The sequence below is a fragment of the Phacochoerus africanus genome, chromosome 10 (assembly GCF_016906955.1).
Source record: "Phacochoerus africanus isolate WHEZ1 chromosome 10, ROS_Pafr_v1, whole genome shotgun sequence".
Classification (NCBI taxonomy): Eukaryota; Metazoa; Chordata; class Mammalia; order Artiodactyla; family Suidae; genus Phacochoerus; species Phacochoerus africanus.
In genome coordinates, this window is record NC_062553.1 from 30,217,933 (window position 1) to 30,243,680 (window position 25,748).

Consider the following 25,748-nt stretch of genomic DNA (forward strand, 5'->3'; position numbering starts at 1 on the left):
GAGGAAAACATTTCTACGAGCATTTTCAAACTGCTGTGCCATTTTCTTTTTTTTTTTTTTTTTTTCGCCACACCCTCAGCATGCAGAATTTACTGGGTCAGGGATCAAACCCACACCACAGCAGCAACCTAAGCCACTGCAGTGACAACACTGGATCCTTAGCTTGCTGTGCCACAAGGGAACTCATCTGTGCCATTCTTTTAAAGAGAATGCTGTCTTAATAATTGTGTTAACAGTTCAATTCTTTATTAAAAAGTTATTTTGTTCCTTTTTCAGATTAACTACTGCCATGTGCAAGGAAGTGGCCTCCTTATCAGAGAAGTTTACAAATGCTTTAACCACTGTCGGGGTAAGATTGTGATTCTTTCTTTCACCTTTTAAAGAAGGGTGGCCTTTGAGCGGCTGTGCAGCGAAGTGAAGGATGCAGTGCCTTCTTTGATAGCTCCACAAAGAAGAAGCCCTGCTGGGACATTTCCTAAAACGAGACCAGAGCATCTTCTCCATTGACAGGCAGCTTAGGGCTCCCATCTGACCGAGTTCTAGCCCTATTACAGCCAACTCAGATGTATGAGACTCATATGACAGAGCCATGCTTCTTCTGAAACCTCTAGGGAGCATCCTTCTCTGCCCCTCCCAGCTTCCCAAGCAATCTTTAGCTTGCGGCAATGTGACTGACTCCCTGTATTTCTCTGTCTTTACATTATCCTCCCTCTGTGCATGTCTGTGTCCAGATTCCCCTCTTCTTATAAGGATAGTGATCAGTATGAGATTAAGGTGTCCTCATCTTAACGACTTAAATCTGCAATGTCCTGTCTCCAAAGAAGGTCACATTCGGATACACTGGAGCTTAGGATCTCAACATATCTCTTTGGGGGACACTATCGAATGCATAACAGGATGTAACAGAAACAAGCTTTAAATAATCTAGATAGAAAAGGGACGTTGTTAAAGGCGGTGGAAGTGTATGAGCAACTGTGGGAACCCCTCCCCAGAGCTCCTGTGCCCTGTCTCTGAAGTGTTGCTATTAATGTGACTCAACTGCAGCAGTTCCCAGTTCTCTCCATTCAGATTCTAGGATCCTGGGTGGAAGGTTGGAAAGGCTCAATAGCGTGGATCAGATATCCATCCTGGTGTCATTAGAAGTGACTGAGGACAGGGTCACATCATGTAGACCTACCTGGCTGCTGGGGTTCCCCCTCCCCCCACCCTAAACAAAGAGCAGTTTTCAGCAAAAGCTGAAATGATGACTGACTGTCAGGAGATGTGTGCTTCCCACACTGCTGTAAGTGGCTTAGTTAATAAAGGATGAGCTACAAACCAACTATTCATTCAGTTCTCAAGGACTATGATTTACTCCTCCTGTTTTGTAAAATGTCGGCTCTTCTATGTGTCTCATTTTGGGCCTTCAGCAATAGAGCTTCACTGTAAGCAGGCAGGGTGAAGGGCAAGGTAGAAGCTCCTTGATGAAAGAGACTCACTAAAATGCATTTACATGCTTAGTGTTGTCAAGTTAACTGGTGCCCATGGACTTTGGTGTAATTGCTAGGTTTACAGAGAGGTGTGAGCTCTTATCGGGATGGAATAGCCTTGGTGACTCGGCTTCCCAAGGCCCTAGTGTATCCTCTTCTCACTCTTTCCACGGTTTACTCTGTGAGAAACTGGGGCCCAGAGGGGTGATCTGATTCACCCAGGCTTCTCAACTGATCTCTCAACTCCCAGCTGGCTGCCCATCAGACTCAGCAGACAGCCAACCATTTGATTCTCTATGGTTGCTTAGTGATGTGATGTATATGTCTGCATGTGTGTTATATGTTCCATGTGATTCATGTTAAGCATTAATGTATTTACATTAGTGGGTAATATTCATGATACTGCTTTCCATTCTCTTAATGTATTGTATTCCAGCACAGTGCCTCTCAAACTTTATTGTACAAGCAGATCACCTTGAGATCTTATAAAAATGCAGATTTTGATTTGGTAGGTCTAGGATGAGGACTGAGAGGCTGCGTTTCTAACAAGCTCCCAGTTGGTAACGATGCTCGTAATTCATATCCTACATTTTAAATAGCAAAGCTCCAGCAGATCGGTGTGTACTTGAATGAAGACACACACACACACACACACACACATATGAAATACACACCCGCACAGGTATGCGTTCAAAGGCTTACATGCACAACATCAGGAACACACAGGTTATCATTTTGGAGAAAGAGAAGGCCAGATCCGAGTAGATTTTCCTGAGAAGTTGCTCACCACAGTGGTACCTCTCTTCTTGTGCTGCAATGAATCGTTCACATCCGGTCATTGTGTCTTCTCTAAAAGAGCCATTATTCATCACTTGAAGTTACTGAGTGTATATTGCTCTCCAGACTCTATTTAAATTGCTCGTACATCTCATTGATTCTGAAAACCAATGTCATTTTATTGCCCTCATTTTGATTATATTTTAGAGGTTTATTGATAATCAAATAAACATGAAAGCAAACCATAATAGGTTTCTGGTTACTTGCTAAAATGACTGGGGTTTGAAAGAGTTTTTTTCCCCAGGACTCTGTTATGGTTGCCCCAGTAAGACATTATTTCACCCTCAGTAGAGGGACGTCAGTGAACGGGGGCTGCTCTGGGAAGGTGTATTTCATTTATGTACTTTGGTTTACCATAAAGTCCTTAAAGTACCATCACGGAAAGCAGTCTGTAAAGACTGCCCTCTCTCTTTCTGGTCCCTTTAATTATTTATCATCGAAGAGTAGATTGAACACTTTGGACAGAGAAAACTGTTGACTGATGGACCCACAGTGGACATCATAACAATGATGCCATTACCACCAGCTCTCACTTTTTTGGATACCGACTTAATATCAGGCTCTGTACTTGGCACTTTCCCTATATTCATATTTGCAAACGGGGATCTGCCAAACTGTTTGCAAGTTATAGTTAAGAGTGCTTTAATTTTGCTGCTAATTGGAAAGACACACCCTGGAACCAAGTACTCCTGTTTGCGTGTAAGAGAAAAAAAAAAAACAAAAACTACAGACCAGGGCTGGGACTAGGGTGGACAAGTAGAGGTACTTGTCCACCAAATTTAAGGGGATCCCCCCAAAGGGGACAAAACACCTCAGTCATCTAGATAGATATTTTAATACAGTATTTTTGAAAATCAAGATGAATGCTAAAATATCCTTTTGAACAAAATATCAGAATCTTAAGACTGGGATGCAACCCTGTACTGCTCAGCCTCATTCACTTCCCCTAAATCCCAGACCTACTACAAGGTGTGAGTTTAAATTTCTATCTAGGAGTTCCCACTGTGGCTCAGCGGGTTAAGAACCCAACACAGGAGTTCCTTTTGTGGCCCAGGGGAAATGAATCTGACAAGTATCCATGAGGATGCAGGTTCAATCCCTGCCCTCGATCAGTGGGTCAGGAATCATGCTTTGCCGGGTGCTGTGGTGTAGATCGAGGACATGGCTCAGATCCCGCGTTGCTGTGGCTGTGGTGTAAGCCAACAGCTGTAGCTCCAATTCAGCCCCTCGCCTGGGAATTTCCATATGCTGTGAGTGTGGCCCAAAAGGCAAAAAGAGAAAAGAAAGGAAAAAAAAAGAACCCAACACAGTCTCTGTGAGAATGCAGATTTGATCCCTGGCCTCACTCTGTGGGTTAAGGATCCAGCATTGCTGCAAGCTGGGGCATAGGTTGTGAATGCAGTGAAGATCTGGTATTGCTGTGACTGGGGTGTAGACCTTAGCTGCAGCTCCCATTCGATCCCTAGCCCAGGAACTTCCATATGCCGCAGGTGCAGCCATTAAAAAGAAAAAAAAAATTTTTTTAAATTTCTGTCTATATGACCTTAAACAAGTTACTCAACCTTCCTGATTCCTATCTTCTCATCTTTAAATCAGGCTTATCCTGCTACCTCCCTCCCTCCTAAGTTTTCTGTTGAAATTAAATGATCTTGTGTCGAGGAAGCACCAGATGTGAAGCCTTGTCTGTATAGTAAGCCTTCTCCTCCCCCTTCTTCATTAAGAGATCCCAGAACAAAGCCAGAGTCTTACGTTTTATGTGACAAGGCTTGGAGTATGAGCAACTAATCTGTCATTTTCATCCTTTTGATTCCACAGAGCAACCGGAAGGCTGAGGTCCTTAACCCCATGATCAATAGTGTATTGTTAGAGGTAAGTGCTCCCACCCCCGAGAGAAAGTGTTTCTGACTCCAAGCAAATGTTAGAGCTGTATTTTTTGTCTTTCTCCCAGACAGCAAGTGTTGTTGCAATTCTAAATGTTATCCACGACAGTCTTTTTTGAGTATGTTTGTGTAGCTCAGCCAGCTGTAAACCCTCGCGTGAAGCAACAATACCTAATTTTCAAGAATCCCTGATTATAAAGAGAAACGCTAAGCTTGCATGTTATTTCTGTCGCTGTTTCCTCCCGCAGAAGCACATTTCTGCTGCCAAATGTGACACCAGATTTAGCACTGTGATTATTGGCTGCAATGAGGGATTCTTGTGCAAGGGTGATTTTTGTAAAAATGGGCACTTCCCTCCATTCCTGGTAACCTGGGGTTTAGCTGGGTCTGAGCTCCAAGATGGCAAAAATGACAGGTAGAATGTTTAGTGGCTGCTTATTTAGTGACCAGGGGCCAGATCCTCTGCGACCACTCAGTCCATTGCCTGCCCACTAACCCGGGACTTTGTAACATGCATATGCAGCTGCCCCACACCTCTGTGGCTTTGTAACTACCTAAAAGCAGCAACAAAAAAGAGAAGAAAAGAATCCAGGAGGCCTCATTCTTTTTTAAACAAATTTTTTATTGTAGTCAATTTACAATGTTCTGTCAATTTCTGTTGTACAGCAAAGTGACCCAGTTATACATACATATGTATTCATTCTTTTTCTCACATTATCCTCCATCATGTTCCATCACAAATGACTAGATATAGTTCCCTGTGCCATACAGCAGGATCTCATTTCTCATGCACTCCAAATGCTACATTTTGCAAGTACCAACCCCAAACACCCAGTCCATTCCGCTTCCTCCCTCTCCCCCCTTGGCAACCACAAGTCTGTTCTCCACGTCCATGAATTTGTTTCTTTTCTGTAGAAAGGTTCATTTGTGCCAAATATTAGTTTCCAAATATAAGCGATATCATATGGTATTTGTCTTTCTCTTTCTGACTTACTTCAGTTAGTATGAAAGCCTCTAGTTTCATCCATGTTTCTGCAAATGGGGTTATTTTTGTTCTTTTTTATGGCTGAGTAGTCTTCCATGGTGTACATGTATCACATCTTCTTAATCCATTCATCTGTCGATGGACATTTAGGTTGTTTCCATGTCTTGGCTCTTGTGAATACTGCTGCTATAAATACAAGGGGGCATGTATCTTTTTGAATGAAAGTTTTGTCTAGGTATATGCCCAGGAGTGGGATTGCATATGGTAGTTCTATATTTAGTTTTCTGAGGAACCGCCATACTGTTTTCCATAGTGGTTGTACCAATTTACATTCCCACCAACAATGTAGGAGGGTTCCTTTTTCTTCATACCCTGTCCAGGATTTGTTATTTGTACTCTTACTTATAATTGCCATGCTGGCCAGTGTAAAGTGGTACCTCCTTGTAGTTTTGATTTGCATTTCTCTGATAATTAGTGATACTGAACATTTTTTTATGTGCCTGTTGGCCGTCTATCTGTATGTCTTCTTTGGAGAAATTTCTGTTCAGGTTTTTTGGGTTTTTGCTACTGAGTTCTATGAGTTGTTTGTACATTTTGGAGATTAAGCCCTTGTCAGTTGCATTGTTTGAAACTATTCTTGAGTCATAGGCACTGCATCCCACCTGTGGTCAATGGAGGAAAACCTTCTTTTGGGGACCAGACTATAAGGAACTGGCACATCTGTAGCCCCAGGGCATCCAGCTGAAGCCACAAGGTGTTGACAAATTAAGTTTGAACCTGGGTAATGCATACCCAGTAGTATTTTGCTGTCCGAAGTAGCTGTCAGGTGCAAAATTTGGAAATTATAAAACTTCAAGTCAGGAAGGGCTACCTCTATATTTATAGCAATGCATTTAGGAATTGGGTCAGTTGAGGGAAACTACCAAGATACACGAGCAACAAAGTGGTAACACCAACTGTTGTTGTGTAAGACACAACCACGCAGGTGGATGGAGTTGACAAGAAGGGACAGGGGAAGGTCATGGAGGACACAGCTACGTGGAAACGCCATCCAGGGCAAAATATGGAACGTGAAAGTCTCACCTTTGGCCACCCAAAAGGCGTTGGCAGATGCATTACTGTGTCAGTCTTAAAGAATATGAAGTCAAGTGTTTATTCATTCCCCCAGTGGAAGTTTTCTCCTGTTTTAATTACCTGAAACTTTAAATGGCCTCTTGTCACATACCGTCTATTAGAGCACCAGAGACCAGGAATACCATCAACTATCCAAACCAAGTAGAAGGTACCAACATGCACAGGAGGATGAGAGCGTTCAAGGATTTGCCATGTATGATCGCACTATGATATCTCCAGAAGCCTGTTCATGTTTACTCATCAGTAGCTTAGGACACCCTACAGCCTCTTTCATGCTGTGCTTTCATGTAATTTCAAGGCAGTGAGGTCGCTCTGGAAAAAGGATGAGTAAGATTGGCTATTTTGGGTCTTGGACATACACACATGGATATACTCTCAAATCCTATGGAAGTGGCGTGCCTTGTTTGAGGGAATTCTCTCTCTGTTAGCACAGATCCTTCAGAGCTGGGTGTACACCATGCAGAGAAATGTGTTTACATCCGCTTTAAGCACCAAGACTAAAAGAAAACTATTCTAAAACAGTGTGGGGTCTGAGGAGAAGCAACATTATCACATGGGAAGAACTTCCAAGATGGAACTCTGACCATACAATTCACCAGCCATTTTCTCCCTTCGCAGGGCTGCAATAGCACCGCATACATACAGGACGCCTTCCAACTGCTGCTGCCTATCCTGCAGGTTTCACACATCCAGACCAGCTGTTCCAAAGCACAGCCGTGACCTGGCCAGACTCCATCGAGTTCAAGGAAACAGCAGGCCCTGGTGCTTTGATAAATACCATTTCATGGGATGTTTTCCACACATCTGGCCACAGGTGCTCATTTGAAGTCACTACAGCAGTTTTGCACAGACAGCATGGAGAAAGCAAGTTGAAAGAAGAGTATCATTTCTCTTGCTGTATATGGTTGTTTTTACAAATAATTGTTCCCTTTATGTTAATTTAAACTGACACAGCTCTGTATTGATAATTTCCTTTTATTTGGAGTTCACTCAGAAATATTCCATTTTCCTGGTCAAGCATGTTATATTTAGTAATTCATGGACAGACCCTAGACTTTTCATTCCACTTTTAAATTTCTCATTCTTATAGTAGGACTTTAAATCAATTCTTATACTGAACTTAGTTTTGTTATATAAATGCCACGAGCAGAGATAACACTACTTATAGATTTTACCTCTTATGGTGGAAAGAGAAACATAAGTATCTCTTTATAGCCATTCATTCTTGAAACAAGCATTTATTGAGTTCCTACTGTGCCCTCACAGTAGAGGCATATGATCTCACCCCAGTTGAGGCGGACATTCTGAAAGAGGATTTATAAGAATTCTGAAAATGTTTTGGAATACTAGTAAATTTTCTAAACCTCAAAAAAATTTGAAGAACAAGGTAAATGAGTGGCTTTTGAAGTATTGAATCCTTCCATTTATTGTGTTTTTTTTCATATTCCTTGAACTTTTTTATCCCAAAGTTACATATGGATGAAAATATGTATCAAAAGGGATACTAAAGAACATTTTGCTGTGAAATGGACTTCTTATGACCATGTACATGAGAGCATAATCACAAAGCTGGCGAGTCTTCAGATAAAAAATTAATTAAAGGAATGACAACACAGTAGACCCCCAGGACTGCATCTTCAGGTCTATTATAAAAGAGTCAAGCTGTTCCATGAATACACAGATCACACTCGCCGGTGGCAAATGCCATCATTTCTTCTAAAGATAGAAAATGCTGATTGATGTGTGGATGACTACATGGTATCACAGTCTACAAGGCTGCGCGGAAGACCGTGCAGCCAGGAGAGGCTTTGTCAACGGGCGTCTCTCCACCTGACCCCCACATGGTCACTCTGGATGGGCTTCTGTACAATGTTCCTACCTGGGAGCAAACCCACACCCCTCCAGATACTGTCGCAAAATGTCTCGCCCAGTGCCTCTCTCCAGGCCAAATGAAGCCTGTACCTTTGCCGGGGTAATGACCCCTCATTCAGGAGTTCCCATCATGGCTCAGTGTAACGAACCCAACGAGCATCCATGAGGATACGGGTTGGATCCCTGGCCTCACTCAGTGGGTTAAGGATCTGGCATTACCATGAGCTGTGGTGTAGGTCGCAGACGTGGCTCAGATCCCATGTTGCTGTGGTTGTGGTGTAGACTGGCAGCTGCAGCTCCGATTTGACTCCTAGCCTGGGAACTTCCATGTGCCGTGGGTGCAGCCCCAAAAAAAGAAACAAGAAAGAAAGAATTCTCATTCACATTTGCTTTTATTCCCCTAATAGGGTAGACTGCCTTTGCCCCATATAGGCAAAGTAGGGATATTTTAATATCCTCCTACTTCTTATTAGCATTTCATTTTCCCATATCCTGGATTTCATTTGTGTATTTCCTGAAATAGACAAATAGAGAATATAAGAATTTATTTATAATCTAGAAAAGCATTCTCTGAGGAATCAATTAAAGCTGGTTTTTCCTACGTGCTTTTTGATTGCCTGGAATGTTTCTGCCATTAGGTCTAGAGAAGAGTTAGCTGATGTAAATGTTGCATTTACCTCTTCATAAATTTTAGACTTTTTATGTAGAAAAGGGATTTAGATTTACAATTTCTTCACATCAGATTTTTTTTTTTAGTATCAGATGGATTTATAGACGTTAAACTAGAAATGTAAAAGAAATAAATAGTTTCAAAGGAGCTAGGTTCCCCAAAATTAGACTTTAAGCCTAACTGCACCCATTTGGTGCATAGCAAAATTCTTAATGAAATACAAGTCTACTAGAGAATAAGAGATAATTATTCTTTTATGAGCGGTTGACATTATTTACATTGCATTTATTTATCTTTTAATGCGAGAATATTGAGGGTTGCCAGATGGAAACGTTAGGGTGAGAGATGATTCCTGGGGCCTAACTCCGTGGTCTGTGAATCACATTATTTAAGAGAGAATCATCACTTAAATATATCCAGAGGTTCCCATCGTGGCTCAGCAGAAATGAATCTGACTAGCATCCATGAGGACACAGGTTCAATCCCTGGCCTTGCTCAGTAGGTTAAGGATCTGGCGTTGCTGTGGCTGTGGTGTAGGCTACAGCTCCAATTAGACCCCTAGCCTGGGAACCTCCATATGCCTCAGGTGCGGCCCTAAAAGACAAAAAAATAAAATATATGCACCCTCGAGGATTGCTTTCTTTCAGAACTGTTTTTCACATCACTTTTAAATAATCGTGTCTTTGCTTTGCCTTAAAAGCTAGCAAAGCACAGGATCCAGATCAGGGCGAATGTCAATCAGTTACTGAATGAATGATTTCGCAGGCTTACTTTGGAAGTTTTGTATTCCTTCAATAAGCTTTCTATAAATTGGGTACACTTCACTCTATGCAATTACCCTGAACATGCCTGCCAGTTTTTTTTCTTACATCAAGTGCAAAAGAACCTCTAGTCTAAATAATGAATGTAGTCCTGTGCCTGTGTCTTATTAAATAAAAAGCATCAAAGGCATATTTCAAATTCAAGGCAAAATGCATCCAAGAAAAATTGCTTTGGGGAATTGATACATACAGCTCTGAAGGGCAAAATAGAGCCCCAAATCTTTTTTTCTTTTTTTTTTTTATTTTTACTGAAATATAGTCGACTTACAAAGTTTGTTAATTTCAGGCATATATCAAAGTAAATATTTTTTTTTTGTTGGGGGTGTGGGCATGCCCATGGCATTGTGTGAAGCTCCCAGGCCTGGGACTGAACCCACAACATAGCAATAGCAACCCAAGCCACAGCAGTGACAGGGGTGGATCCTTAACTTGCTGAGCCACCAGGGAACGCCAGTTCCAAATTTTAAAGCAAAGGCCTAAGCTTAAATATTCTATCTCACTGAGGAGAGAAGGCTCTCATTTTTCTGGGTCTCACACTGGGCTGTATATCAAGCCCATGCTTAAAGGAGCAGCCTGGCTTGCTGGACCAGTGGCGAACCAGCTGCTTCACCTCCACCCACTAAAGAACCATGGGCCTCAGCTGCAGAACTCAAAGGGGAAGCAGCACCAGCCTTGCACCAGTAAAGGAAAGTGCTAATTATATGGTAGAAGTCGGAGCCCCCAAATGAGAGCATTTCCTATGCTTTGGAGAAGTCAGCTGCCCCGAGGTGCTTGCATATCTGGGAAGCTGGCTTCTGCACAGGCTGGTCAGCTGTGCTTAAGTGAAAAACAAAAGCAGGCAGATTCTGGTCACAGCCGTCCCAAAGATCCACCATATAATGCCATAGGAATTAATTCAGCAAAAAGGTGAAATAAACATATTTCTCTTCTTTCCCTCGGAAAAGTATATATGGAAATAGACTCTGAATACTGAATATCTATAGTATGTGTGTAGGCTGAACAGATGGAAGGGGTCATAATACATGACTTCAATCCGTATTTAATTTTATAAAAGCAGTTTTTCTTCAGGGTCAAGCTAATTTTTGTAATGTAAAAATTGCCCTTTGGCCTTCCTCTTAAGTGTGTCCTGCATTCTGAGATTCAGATCCAGGCCTCAACTTGGTTTCTTAAATTATGCGTTTGTAAATGCACATCAAAGAGATCACTATGAAAATTCCTTTCAGAATTGCAGTTTTGCCTTGGCTTTATAACTGATTAGAATTCAGACCATAGGATTCATTCCAACCATTCTTCACATGAAAAGCCATAGGATTCAGACCAACCATTCTTCACATTAAAAGAAAAAAAAAAAGAATCATGTGGTTAACTATTTGTTGTATTTTTCAAGCTATCTCATAACTTATTCAGGTTTAGGTTCTTTTTCTGTATATTTACCTGTAACAGATGATCCACTACAATATCTGCTATTAAACAAATCTGAGTTCTTTGTGCGTGTGTGTGTGCACTTAAATCCTGAAAATAATATAAGTTATTCTGTTTGGGCATTTTACCTTCAGCGATGATTAATTAATTACAACCCAACAGTAAGAAATCCATGGCATCGATGGCATTTCTGATATTTCTCTTGTCTGTGGTGTCACAGACAGGAATAGAAGCAATGACTGTGGAGGGTTGAATGTGTGTTGGAATTGAAGCTACAGTTACCTTTATCTGGATCAGAGAGTATTTTTCTCTGCATGAGCTGTCATCCAAAAAGCAATAGGATTATATCTGCCTGTGGGCTCTGCTGACTCTAGCTTGACAGGCCTGTCTTTTCTCTTAGTCTCAAAGAAATTCCATACTGCCGAAGAATAATATGTACCTTTCCTATATGCCTTCACTGAAAACCAAAGTTTACGGTGATTCAGAAAATGTCTGTTGCCCTGCCCTGGGTTTCACCGCTAGGTTTCCGGAGCTGCCGTTTGGAGGAAAAAGGCAGCGTGGGAGCCAAGACCAGATGGATGAAACCTTGGCTAAAAAGCCAAGCTCGTTCTCTGCCTTTGAGTTCCTGGCATCTTATCCTTTTTCTCTCTCAGGACTTTTTTTTTTTGACAGTCATTAAGTGTCTCTCTTCCAAGATCAGCTTCTGCTAGCCTGCTTCTCTTTTTCGTGTCCCCTCTTCTTTCCTTCCTCTTTCTCTATATTCTCCTTTCCCCATTTATCGCACCAGAAAACAATCCAGCCCAAAGATTTCAGTAAGAGTCATTAATATGTGGTTTCTATGTGCTAAGGGTTTTATATGCATTCTCCCATTTACTCTCCATAAGCACCCTGTTGGGTGGATAGTCTTAGAATTTCTACTGCCCAGATGAGAACATTCAGACCCGAGGAATGATGTAACTCACCCAATCTCACAACTAGTAAAACAGCCAGAATTCAAACCCATGTCAGTTTGATCTGACCAGCTAGTGTTGTAAACGATTATGTAGCGCCAAAAAGAAAAGTAACATGTTATTTTTATTTTTTTAAATCTCAGTAATGCATTTTATTTTATTTTTATTTATTTTTTAGGGCCCCATCCATGGCATATGGAGGTTCCCAGGCTAGGGGTTGAATCAGAGATACAGCTACCAGCCTACACCACAGCCAGAGCAATGCTGGATCTGAGCTGCGTCTGCGACCTACCCCACAGCTCACAGCAACACTGGATCCTTAACCCACTGAGCGAGGCCAGGGATTGAACTCACAACCTCATGGTTCCTAGTCGGATTCGTTTCCACTGAGCCATGAAGGGAACTCCAACTTGTTATTTTTAAAGACATCTGAACACTTCTGTGTTTGGCTCTCATGAGGGGAATTTGTACTGAAAGCCTTGGTCATCAGCTTTGGTGGTTCCCAAGCAACTGAGAACACACCAGGACCAAAGAGACACGGGGTGAAGCCATGGGAGGTTAGTGGGCGCCTGGGTGGTTCTCCCTGCTTGGCTTCTTCACTGCTTCGCAGACTTCACATCGAGCTGCTTTCAGGTCAACTTCAACTCAGTGGCCTGTCTCACAGGTGCCTTTGATGGTCCTAAATTGGCTGCATTTCCGCCTCCCCGTCCCCCTCCCCCTTCAGGGGTGCCAGGGCAGCCCATTTGCAAATGCCCACCCTTCCCGGAAATCCTGAACCCTCTCCTCCCTGCTGGGGAGTGTGGGGTGGTTTGATGTTGCCCTTGCCTTGAAGATTGCGGACGTTAGGCAGCCTCTCTGCTGTATCTTCAGTACCAGGAACTCTGAGATACTGATAAATGTTTGAAAGCTGTATTCAATCATCATCAACTTATGGATGCTGGTCCCTCAACTCGCTGCTCCCTGTTAAGCCCAAGAAATGATGGTGGTTGTGATGGTGATGAGAGATGGTGATGACGATTTTGGGGGGTGGTGACAGGGATGATGATGGTGGTGACAGTGGTGAGGTACTTACTTACAAAGTGTGTACCAGGCTCTAGACCCTTTCCCTCCAGGATCTCACTTAATTCCAGTGTCATCTTTGTGAGATAACAACTGTTATCATAGCCATTTTACAGATGAAAAGCAAAACTCAGAAAGAATAAACAACCTGCCTTTGGTTACCCAACTGGTAATTGGAAAAGCTCAGATTTCTACCCAGGCAGTATATAAAATGCTAGCCAGAGCCCAGGGGCAAGAAGATACCTGATCACAGAAAGGAAACGTTGCTCATTTTCCCTTGGGTTGAGTTCTCCTCTTCCAGCAAATACCTGTGCTCTCCTCCCTCTTTCCTATGGCCTCAGGCAGAGACAGATTGCTCCACAAATCTCCCTGTCAGAAGGCGGACTGCAATTTTCCTGCCCATGCCTCTCTGATCCCAAGAGAAAGTGGGTAGCCTATGTGTCCCATTCTCCCTCATGTTATAAATCTCAGGCTGAGGGACCCATTTCTCACCAAAAACTGGGATCACCTCTTTCTTTTTTGTCTTTTTGCCTTTTCAAGGGCCGCTCCCGCAGTATATGAAGATTCCCAGGCTAGGGGTCCAATTGGAGCCATGGCCATCGGCCTACAGCAATGCAGGATCTGAGCCACGTCTGCAGCCTACAGCACAGCTCACAGCAACGCTGGATCCTTCACCTACTGAGCAAGGCCAGGGATCGAACCCGAAACCTCATGGTTCCTAGTCGGATTCATTAACCACTGCGCCACGATGGGAATTCCCATGATCACCTCTTGACACGTCTGTAAGAAAGCTCTAGTCTGCTACCTTTGGGGAAAAAGCCCACTGCTAGGAAATGTGATAGAGGATGAGAAACCCATGATACACTGTGGGACAGAAAGACAGGCCATTTCTGTCAGAAAGAATTGTCTGGTCCTAGAGGGCATCCTAGCCAGGGATATGGAAGCCGATTTTCTTCCAGACGGCTGCACACCTTCCCTCGTTTCTTTCAGGTATTTATTCAAAAGCCACCTTCCTGGAGACGTCTCTCCAGGTCCCACTGTAACCCTCCCAATATCCCTCTTCCCTGCTTTTTTTTTTTTTTTTTTCTCTCCTTAGGATATATCACTCTCCACCAAGCTTTGCCTCTTGTCTATTATTTATCTCTGGCACTAGGATGTGATTTCACTAAGACAGGGAGGTTTTGGTCCTTTACCATATTCTCAGCACTCAGTGCAGTGCTTGGCTCATAGTAGGCGCTCAGTAGGTTCATTCTTTGTGGAACGAACAAATATATTAAAGTCTAAAGTGCACAATCTGTATACACTGAATGAGAGAATGGAAACAGCCGTGTTACAGCATAATGAATGCTGGAGAATATCTGTTTGAGTTCGTGTTAACTATAGAAGTCCTTGTGTCCATTTTAATGGTATTTGGTGGTGTAGCATTTTAAAGGGACATGATTTGGGGGCTTAGAAGTACGTAAACATTTTTTCATTAAAGTGTCTGGGATTTCCATTTTTTTACTTAGAAGAATTCAGTCTAAGGGATTTTCTTCAAGATTCTTCATTGGGCAGGTTTAGACTATAGTGAAAAATTAGAACCACCTAAATAAGTAACTATGGTTTACCAATACTGTGGAATATTATGCAAAGGTTAAAAAGAATGGGAGGAATGTGTCTTAATCCGTTTGGGCTGCTGTAGCAAATATTCCATAGACTAGGTGGCTTGAACAATAAACATTGATTTCTCCAGTTCTGGAGGCTGGTAAGTCTAAGATCAAGGTCCTGGCAGATCCAATGTCTGGTGAGAGCCCACTTGCTGGTTTGCAGATGGCTGTCTTCTCATTGCATCCTTACGTGGCAGAGAGCAAAGAGAGAGAGGATGCAAGCTCTCTATGTCTATTCTGCTAAAGGCACTGATCTCATTCGTGAGGGCTCCACCCTTATAACCTAACTACTTCCCAAAGACCTTGCTTCTAAATACCATCATACTGGGGATTAAACTTCAACATATGCCTAATACAAACTCTAGGCATAGGGAAGGATGCAAACATTCAGTCCATAGCAAGGTGGAACAGATCTCTGTACTAACAAGAGCTCCCAAATGCATCACTGAGTGAAAACAGAAAGCTACAATATAGCACTTACAGTATATTATCTCTAACACAAAACAGGTGCACACACAAGAATATGCTATACACACACACACATCCCTGGAATAAGATCTGGAAAGATACACACAAAACTATTAATGTGACCAGGAGTGGACAGGGTTTCGATAGAGGGGGAAGAACATCAGAATTTGACATAGTAATCAAAGGGAACCCCCATGTTATTTACGATATTTAAATATTTTTTATAACAAAAGTGTATTCATGAATAAATTACATAATGAACTTTTTGAAGATCAAAACCAGAAGCAAAAGAAACTAGCTTCTGATGAGGGAGACAAGAGGACGGGGCCCTGCCAGAGACTTAAAGTATAAAATACACAGGTTATTTTTCAACAGAAAAGGGCCAGAAGTGTGAGTGCAAGCATCTCAGTGATTTGGATTTCTTTGTCCTCAATGTTCCTATAAAGTCCTAAGACGAGTTTGAGGACTATACAGTTGTCTTCCTTGCTTGCCTCAGAAAAGCCCAAACCAAATGTTCCAAATGCATAGGTTATAAGGACTGTGATGATGTAAACAGAAAAATTTGTTATTTCTCTCTCACTGGAAAAGGCCAACTTCTTTACCCAGATAGTCTCTCTAATCTTCCTGCTAAACCTGAACCACGCTAAGTCTATGTAATGACTACAGAAGCAATTTCAGAAACTTCTGGAGGGAAACAGCACACAAATGAATGAGTCTGTGGTTCACAGTTATTAGCTTGATGCCCAGATGCATATCATATTTGCAAGAGGCAGTTTACAATCTGCTCATCTTGACAAATGTTGCACAAGGGGATTTAAATTGCTGCATTTGCAAGCTCTGTCTCTCCCTCTCCAAATTTATGGTGAAATTGTAGGCGCGAATAATGTGTCAAAGTTGAATGAATGGAAGTCTCTGCTCTGCTTCTCCAGCTCCATTTCCCTCAAACGGGAGAGTAATAGATGGAAAACAAAGTCTCAGCAGACAATGAATCTGAGTCCTGATGACCTTCCTGAAGTACAAAACCGATTTGCAATTTACCTGGCATTGCCCAAACCATCTGGTGCCTGTAGTGAGGTGTGAAAACATTTCGACCATTTGGGGCCACGACGGTGCATCTTAAACATGTCCTCAATGATTCATGATGGTTCAGTACTCCCTTTCCACAGAAAGCTAAAAGTCATCCATCAATCGCAATGGAAGACTTGTTTCCAGTCTGCCCCGTCTGTTGCCCTGATGGTGGCGTGATAGATGATCAAGGCCTCTTGGACTATTCTGCAGCCCCTGGGACCAAGGCGTGGCCACTTATATAAAATATGGGTGTTGCGACCCAATGCCTGGCATCCCACATCTCTCTTCCTTCTAAAACCACTTGATCTCTGGTAAGGAATGTAGAGTGAAGACTCACGTTTGCTCAAGGAAGTCATGTGCAAAATAACATGTTTGTTTGCTGAATGGTAACAATTCTGTCCCTTGTCTGATCATCTCCATCTGGATTTTTTGGAAGGCAGCCGTGGTCATTCGCTGCTAGGGTATTGATACCTAATTGGGATAATTTACAGTAGATGGTCTGAAATTAGTCGGCTTAAAAAAAAAATGAAAGGTTCATTGATTTTTAAGAGCAGGAATAAAGTCTTCCATGTATTGTATCCATCCATTGTTGCCTTTCTGCTTCTTTGTGATAGTCATATTGTTTCTTCTTTTCAGAGCTAAAACTGAAACAAATCATGAGATAAAGTAAAAGAGGGAAGAAAATCTATTGGTTTTCATGAACCTATACCCTTCATTCAATCATCTCTTCAACTGTATATTCATCCAGTCAGTCCACGGCATGTATTATTGCAACTCTTGTGCACGTGACCACATAAAATAGGGTTCCGTCTGAAATTCACTTCGCAATTGTCTTATCCAAAATTATGTAAATCAGTTTGAGCAAAATATGTATATATTAGGTATATTCATGGTTTCTGCAACCTCTGTGCAGATGACACCCACAGTTCTGCCTGAAGCCCTGAGATCAGTCCTGAATTCCAGCCATAGAGTCAACTTCCTCCCCGACACCTGTACATCAGTATTTGGGTGTCCTGCTAAACTTAAGGTGAACATGTCTGAATTTCGTTCATCACATTTGCCCCTCTTGCTACATTCTCTGTCTTAGCTGGAAGCAGAGTGTTCCTTTAGAAGTCTAGCCGTCTCCCTAGGTTCTTGCTTTTCTTCCCCCTCCACACCCAGTCAGCTATCAATTACTTCTTTGTATATCTTCCTCCATCCCATTTCCTCAGGCTTGTTTCCCTTTCTTCTCATCGTTCCTGTGAACTGGCGTAATAGCTACTGAAGGGTAGAAGAATATGCCACTCCGATATATGACCGTAGGGGTTCGGGGCATGCCAATCCCCAAACAGGCTGTTTTGGTATCTTGAGTACTTTGAATTGTAGGTGTGTTGGAGAATTAAATGACTCTGGCTCGGGTTCGTCAGGGTCAGAAGATGAGACACATGAACACGGGGAGATCTCGACAAAGCTCTTTACTTCTGCAGAAGGGCGCGGGTACTCAAAAAGCACACGTGCAAGAGGGAAGACCCCCTCTCTATCCCCAGCAGGTGGTATACCTGTCCCCTTGCCCTTGGTCAGGTCAGGGTGCACATTCTTCTCGTTTGGCTCATTTGAAACAAATTGTTACCGGGAGAAGAGGGAAAGAGGGGGGTGGAGGAGGGCATCTCAGACGAAGCAGGAACAAAATGGAGTAACCAAGACTTCCTTGGAGAGAAAAGATGTATGTCAATTTTCACAGGTGCTTGAAAGACAACAGATACAGAGGGAGTGTTTCTCTGAATTCCCCTTATCTGCCTGAAGACAGATCCTCCAAAAGGAACTCAGTGTCATAGATTTCCCCCCCTCCCCCAACTCCAGGAATCTTCCCCAGGGAAGGTGACTCTTAACACATAAGACTGGGAGTCAACACCACCCCCAGACATTCTTTGTCACAAACTATCACACCTCCCACCTATTCTTCTAAGGTTCCATTCATCTTTCCAAAAAAATCATTTACTCTCCCCCTAAGAGGCCATCTCCTGCCCCTTGCCCTATCAAGAGGGCATTGAAGTCTGAATTCTAAGCCTCCTCTTTGAGTTGCTCATTTTTCCCTGGGCATCACCAGTGCATACGTGATGTCACTTGTTAATAAATTTCTGATTATTTTTCTCTTGTCAATCTGCCTTTTAGTACAGGCGTCTCAGGTAAGAACTCCGAAGAATGGGGAGGGGGGTCATTTTTCCTCTCCTGCGATACCAGCCTGGTGTCAGTGCAGGTCCTGGCCCCCCTCTAATCCCCCATGATGGTAGTGTCAGCACAGACTCGCCAAGTGCAAATCTGGTTATTCCTATGATTGAAACCTTCACTGGCTGAACCCCAGAATTTGGGAAAATACCCAAATAGGCCCTTTATCGTCTGGTCCCTGCCTACCTTTTAGGTACCTTCATCAATTCCTCATCAACTCATGGGTAAAACCCACAGAGATCCTTGTAGTTTGCGCCTTTGCACCAAGCTCCCTCTCAGCTCCGTAGAGTAGCAGTTTAACTTGTGCAGCTGCTGCTATGCATTGATTGGAGATCATGAGGGAACCATGTAAATAGAGGACTCCAACAGTATTGATAATGTCATAGACCAATGCATTCCTAAAATCAGCAGAGCATCATTAGCTTAAATTGTGCTTTATTGAAATTTGTCTTTGACTGGATTTTTTAAAATCTGGCTATAGTATAACCCCACAAGAGGGATGACATTTCCTCCAGTGTCTCAATCTTCCCTTAGTGCAATGATTCAAAAAATGATATCCAAGGATAATTGGAAATGAAAAAAAAAAGAATTTTCCTGAGCAGTGTATTAACCATTAATAAATCTTTTTTATTCGACTGTAGGGACTTCCCTGGAGTTCCTGTCATGACACATTGGAAATAAATCTGACTAGGAACCATGAGGTTGCGCGTTCGGTCCCTGCCCTTGCTCAGTGGGTTAAGGATGCGGCGATGCCTTGAGCTGTGGTGTAGGTTGCAGATGCAGCTCAGATCTGGCCGTTGCTGTGGCTGTGGTGTAAGCTGGCAGCTGTAGCTCTGATTCAACCCCTGGCCTGGGAACCTCCATATGCCACGGGTGTGGCCCTAAAAAGCAAAACAAAACAAAACAAAACAAAACAAAACAAAACAAAACAAAAACCCATAGAACTGTAGGGACTTCCCAAACCTTTTAGTTTCTTATTTTGCAGTGGAACTCACCAAAAGGGGGATTGAAGGTGCAGCTTCTCCCCAGGTTGAACAGGGAAGCCTACATCTGGAGCACCAACCAACAGCTACCTCCAGGCCCGTTCCTCTGAATGCAGCCTGGCTTCCCTCGCCTCCAACAACCTTGTGTGTAATAAATCATTCTTTCAGTTGCAAAGTAGCGTTGCAGGTCTGCCTGCTAAATCTTTAATTGGCTAAGCAGTTACAAGCTCAAATTATAGAGTGTGAAAAATATCGCAATAGATCACAGTATTGTCAGTTTTCCCCTGCAGAACCCTGACATTCTCAAGCTTAACAAAGCCCATCTCTCTCCCACATTAATTACTGCAATGTCCTTGGAAGAGAAAAGCATGGTTGTTATTATTTGCAGAGACTTAGCTTCTGTGTTCTGCATGTCAGGAATCTGAGTGTGTGTGTGTGTGTGTGTGTGTGTGTGTGTGTACGCGCACGCACGCACGTGTTTTAGAGAACACATAGATCTTATATTAGGACCCTCCCCCTTTTCTGTACACAGTGGCCCAAATGCCTTTATATGTGTTCCTTCCATCCTAGCCAACTTCTCCTTTAAGACTCAGACTGTGTCCCCTCCTCCAGGAAGTCTTCCCTCACTTCTGTCTTCCTCCTTGATTTAGGTGCCCCTTGTCTGGGCTTCCACAGCTCTCCATTCATGAGGTTCCCAAACACTTACTGGGCGATTTCTCTACCAGACACCAGTACTTGGTACAGGTACTCAGACCCTAGCTTGTTTAGGGCACAGTTCAGCCAACCTGGGTTTCCGGGGAGGGGAGACCTCTGTGCCCTGGGCTCATACGACCAGTTCCCGAGGGAGGCAGGAAACCATCCCCTCCTCTTCTCACCTTGTGCTCCTCCATCATGGCCCATGCCATGCACACCAGCTGAAGTTCTAGAATACAGCCTGGCCGAGGTCTGTCTCTGATGACATTTCTGGCACGAAAACATGCCATTGAAAGAGATCTATTTTGCTCACATTGATCTAATTATTCTGTTTCTTTAAAAAAGCAACAATTACTACTGAATAATGAACTTTTCTTCTAGTCGTAGTCTATTATTGAGATAGCTGGAATAAAATAGACGATTTTTAAAACACCCTTTTATCTTGTGAGTTTTCCACTCTGAATAAAGGATACTGGAAGAAAAAAAAAAAACCTCACTGTGATGTATGAGGTAATCATTAAACACTGCTGATCTGTTTTGACATAGTGGAACTTTGTTGTGATAAATTGCTTAAAAATAAAACGTGCATTGTCCGTGTGCCAAAATAGGAAGGCGAATGGAAATGATTTCCTGTTTCTCTGTAACAAATTTCAAGAAGAAAAATGTGTTTTGAACCCAGTAAGCAGAAAGGGACTTTCCAGGTTCTTAGTTCACAGCCTTTTCTCATCAATGTTTTGGATGTTTTTGCATCGTAATTAATGTTTTCACCACAGGGGCTCGTGAGATGAGTTGAAAGAAGTTACCTATGCAACAACTTACTTCTGATCCAGTTTTATGAGCATCCAGAGCAAAACGCATCATTCTGCGCAATTCTTCTCACAACCACCCCTATAACTGAGTTCCTTAGGTGGACTTTGTTACATGGAGAGAGACAAGAAAAGCATGTGTTCTGTGGAAGACCCTGCGGTAGTGTTTATAAGTGTACCAAGCATTATTGGGACACAGAGATTCATGCTACAGAACCTCCTGCTAGAAGTGTTTATGAAAAGGTGTTGAACAATCTTCTTTTCCAGACAGTGAATCTACTTTTACCTGCATCAAGCGATTCCATGATTAAGATGCAAGAGAGCAGAGGCTTAAGGGCATGGATTTGAATCCAAACCACCTGGGTTCAAATCTTAACTCTGCCACTTAAATCTGTGTGTCCTTGAGTAAGTGTCTTAACCTCTCTTCACCTTAATTTCGTCACCGAAAAAATTGGGATGCTGATCAGAGTATTCGCCTTCTTGTATTTTGAGATAAAATGAATTAACTAATATATTCTCGGTATTTTAAGCACCTCATTAGCACTATGATTGTTAAGCCCCTTCCCACCTCCTACCCCACGATTGAGCTGTTTTGGCGGCTGTTGTAAGAGCTGTGATTGCCCAAAGGCAACTTGAAAAAAAAACCAGGCAGATATATACCCTTTAGTGTGAGTGGAGGAAGGCGCTCCCCAAATGCACACAGCTAGGAACTCGAGTTAAAAATGGTAGATAATCACTTTCAGAACCCAAGCCCATACATATGCTTCCCTAGAGCAAACCGCTTCCTCTCCAAACATGAATTTCAAGGGAAAAATAAACATTCATAGATAGCTGGAAAGAATGAGGGCTCCATATAAGGATACAAACTGATGCCTGTCTTTTACCGGATGCCAAATCCCTGAAAGGATTATCTCTGAAACAGGTTTTTAACTACACAAAGTCACTTGTCAGTATGGGGGGTGAGGGGACATGATTTCAAAGTCACTATTCTATATTAAGCCTGAGAGAGAGAGAGACAGGAGAAAGGCAGGCGGTGGTTTATACTCAAAAGGAATTAAAATAAAAAGCAGACTGCACTTCCCTGGGCGAGGGAGACCTCGTCTTCTTCCCAGTTCTGTCACTGACAAGCTCTTGATGTGACCCTTGGGTGAAACCCTCAACCTCTGGGAGCTTCAATTCCTTCAGCCGTCAAATGTGGGCATTGCCCAGATGATCTGTAAGAGTTCTATGACTTTATGACCTAAAGTAGATGTTAGATGCTATATCTAGTGGGCAACAGAGACCGACCCTGGAAACGTAAGCAGGAAAGGATCTTTTTCAAGGATGACAGTGGTAGCTCACAGAACCAAACAGAAGGTTGGAGGACCAGGCTTGGAACCCAGGCAGTGTGGTTGCAGGTGGGGAGTAGGAGGATATTGGGGTGTCTAAAAGCAAGAATGACTCAGCTTAGCTGCTGGGATGAAGAAGATCAAACCATTTTTTTCCCCACCCCCATGTCCTATACACCTAAGTTCTGAGGAAGTGGGTCAAATTGGTCTAGCTGGGGTCCTATGACACCCCAGTAGGTACTTGCCCACTCAGCTGATGGGCAAGGAACCTTGATGTGCCGTCTCACAAGACATCGTTCCTCGGATGAGAGGTAATTCCCGAGAGGGAAGTGGCACAGGGCCACGCGAGGAAGGCGATGATGGCCAGGCAGCTCCTCACGACTAATGTGGTATTTGCCTTTGTAATGTCGCACACTGGTAATCACTTTTCTGTGTGGAAATAGATGGGCTATTTTCACAGTCCATCTGAAAACAGACATATCTTTAGAGGGAGATAATGGCCCCACCACGACACTGTGGTCTCTCATCGTGAAATGCTGGGCAATGATGTGTGCTGGATGAACAGCCTTAGATGCCTCAAGAGATTGTTCTGGGGAGGGGAAGAAACCCAGCCTGTGTTTTATTTTCAGTTTCTTTCTGCGCATCTCCTGGGAATTGAGGAGGAACATTCGCAGAGTCTCCTAACAATCGGTTCCTCTTCTTCCATGTTTACGGAGCCCTGCTCTCATTCTGATGGTCAGTTCCATTCACCTCCTTAAGAACGAGGCAAATCTGGATTCTCCTAAACTAGTCATGATGATCCCAAACCCTCTATCATTGATAGGTTTTGGGGGGGTGCTGTTGTCTGGGATCCAATTCTTTTTTTTTTTTTTTTGTCTTTTTGCCATTTCTTGGGCTGCTCCCATGGCATATGGAGGTTCCCAGGCTAGGGGTCGAATCGGCCACTGGCCTACGCCAGAGCCATAGCAACATGGTATCTGAGCCGCATCTGCAACCTACACCACAGCTCACGGCAACGCTGGATCCTTAACCCACTGAGCAAGTGCAGGGACCGAACCCGCAACCTCATGGTTCCTAGTCAGATTCGTTAACCACTGAGCCACGACGGGAACTCCTGTCTGGGATCCAATTCTACATGCTCTGATATGAGGAGAAATCTTTTTGGGGGGGTGGGTTCTTTCTTTTTCTTTTTTTTCTTTTTTTTTTTTTCTTTTTTTGCTTTTTAGGGCCACACCCATGGCATATGGACGTTCCCAGGCTAGGGGTCAAATCAGAGCTACAGCTGCCGGCCTACACCACAGCCACAGCAATGCCAGATCCTTAACCCACTGAGCCAGGCCAGGAATCAAACCTGCATCCTCATGGATACTAGTCAGATTTGCTTCTGAGCCATGACGGGAACTCCAAGGCCTGCTATTATTTGCAGATGAAAGTATCTCAATGGAAAACCCACAAAGTACCCTCAACTGATAGGCTGAAGGGAATCCTCTGGAAAATGAAAGTTCTAGAAACCCAAGCAAGCAGCTTTAAGTCTGGGAAATACTGTTTTCCCCAAAAAGAGATCCAGAGGGTTGCCCTCTTTGTCTCTCCTCTCCTCCTTCCCCTGCCCCACCCTCCCCTCCACACCTGCATCAGATCATTGCCAGGCGCCACCAATTCTCCCTGGGTAGCCCCTCCCTCTTTCTACCAGTCTAATCCCCCCCATGTCCACTCAGTGACTGAATGTTTCTAGCGGCCTCCCGCCCTGGTGCCGTGTTACCTCTCAGCCCTGCCGTCTACACGGGAATTCCTTTGCGTAGAGTGTCAGGGGCCCCGCTACTCTGCAGGATGAGGAGGTCCAGGAGGTGAGTGTGGGTCGCAGCCAGGAAGGGAAGCCTGTGGGGAGGGCCCGGACACACACGAAGCTACAAGTCATAGGGTGGGGCGCCAGATGGGTCAAGGCCAAATTTGGAATCAGTTGAAGTACAGGATGTGCTAAAAGTCAGGCTCAGTGGTGTAGACTGGAAGCCAGGAATCACACCAGGCCCCCTAGGAACACAGGTTCATTTTTACTGGAACCAGGTGGGTGGGGAGGTGGGCAGAACGGCCAGGCTGAGAGAGACATGCAAGACCAGCAACCCCATGGCAGTTTCAGTCAGAAGCCTCCTTCAAGAGCAGGTTCTCCCAGTTTCCTTGCACTCCCAGAGGTGAAGGTGCTATTGCTCCTGGTGGGAGCCCCTTTTCTCAGTATCCCATCTAAACATCCTGTGCCTTTTGTCCCATCTCAACCCCACACAGAGAGTCCCAGGAGCAGCACTGGCTTTGCAGACCAATGGACCTCAACTGAAGCCAAATGTTGGCAGGCAAGTTGGTGAGCTTCCCTTGGCCTCTGCTTCCTCAGGGGCAGTGACACCTCTCTTGAGAAAAGTTGTGAAAAAGAAATGAGGAGTTCCCATCGTGGCTCCATGGTTAACAAACCTGACTAGTATCCATGAGGACTCGGGTTCAATCCCTGACACTGCTCGGTGGGTTAAGGATCTGGCATTGCCATGAGCTGTGATGTAGGTTGCAGACTCAGCTCAGATCCCACATTGCTGTGGCTGTGGCATAGGCTGGTGGCTGCAGCTCCAATTGGACCCCTCGCCTGGGAACCTCCATATGCCACGGGAGCAGCCCTAAAAAGACAAAAGACGAAAAAAGAGAGAGAGAGGGAGGGAGGAAGGAAGGAAGGCAGGACGGAGGAAAGTATTCATGGCATGTGCCTGATGTGTCAGGGGCTCAATAAGGAGACCTCCATCTAACGAATATTTATTAAGCACCGACTGTAAGCCGAGCATTTTACCAGCTGCTAGGAAATACTGTGGTGAGCAGAACCAATCCAGAGAGAGAGGAGAGAGACAGACATTAATTAGTAACCATGAAAATAATTGTAAACGACAGATTTGGAAAGGACTATGAGGGTTGAGGGAGCGTAGACTTGGTAGATTTGACTTATCCCCAGAGAGCAGGAAAAGCCATCTTCCAGACCCTGCCCCAAAGAGGCCTTGCTGAGAAGTCGCCCAATGACCCCCAACTGGAAATGACCCTCTTGGCCTGTGAACTCCCAGCAGGAGTGTGGAGCCTGTAAATGACCCTTAGGCCTAGTATCACAACTGGTGGCATACACGGCCTGTCTCCTCCACCACATCGTCATAAGCTACTTGTGGGCAGGCAGCAGGACATCGATGGCTTTCCATGCTTCACAGATTCTTTTAAAGTCTATTCATTTAATTTAAAAAAAGTGAACTTAGCTTCTAAAAGCTGCCGTGATGTAACAGAACTTGAAGCTTCATGGATGCCTTTTGTAAGCCAAGTTCCCATTGACTTCCGAGTCATTTGTCAGAGCATAACAGGTGATATGCAAGGAAACAACAATTTGGCTTCTCAGAAGTTGCAGCATGTCCATATCTCAAGACAGTGTGACCCCTCTAACT

At 43.7% G+C, this 25,748-nt stretch overlaps 1 protein-coding gene across 5 annotated transcripts in view; it reads left to right on the forward strand.

The window, feature by feature from the left end:
* FAM114A1 (family with sequence similarity 114 member A1) overlaps positions 1–21,458 on the forward strand; it is a 96,985-nt gene extending 75,527 nt beyond the window's left edge. For 4 of the 5 annotated variants that reach the window (XM_047798706.1, XM_047798707.1, XM_047798709.1 and 1 more), the window contains 3 exons: positions 277–349; positions 4,122–4,175; positions 6,924–7,817. In XM_047798706.1, coding sequence (XP_047654662.1) covers positions 277–349; positions 4,122–4,175; positions 6,924–7,025 — 229 coding nt within the window. In that variant the 3' untranslated portion in view covers positions 7,026–7,817. Of the gene's footprint in view, positions 1–276; positions 350–4,121; positions 4,176–6,923; positions 7,818–20,935 lie in introns of those variants that run through there. The other variant, XM_047798708.1, reaches the window with a different exon arrangement.
* Positions 21,459–25,748: the final 4,290 nt, after the last annotated feature.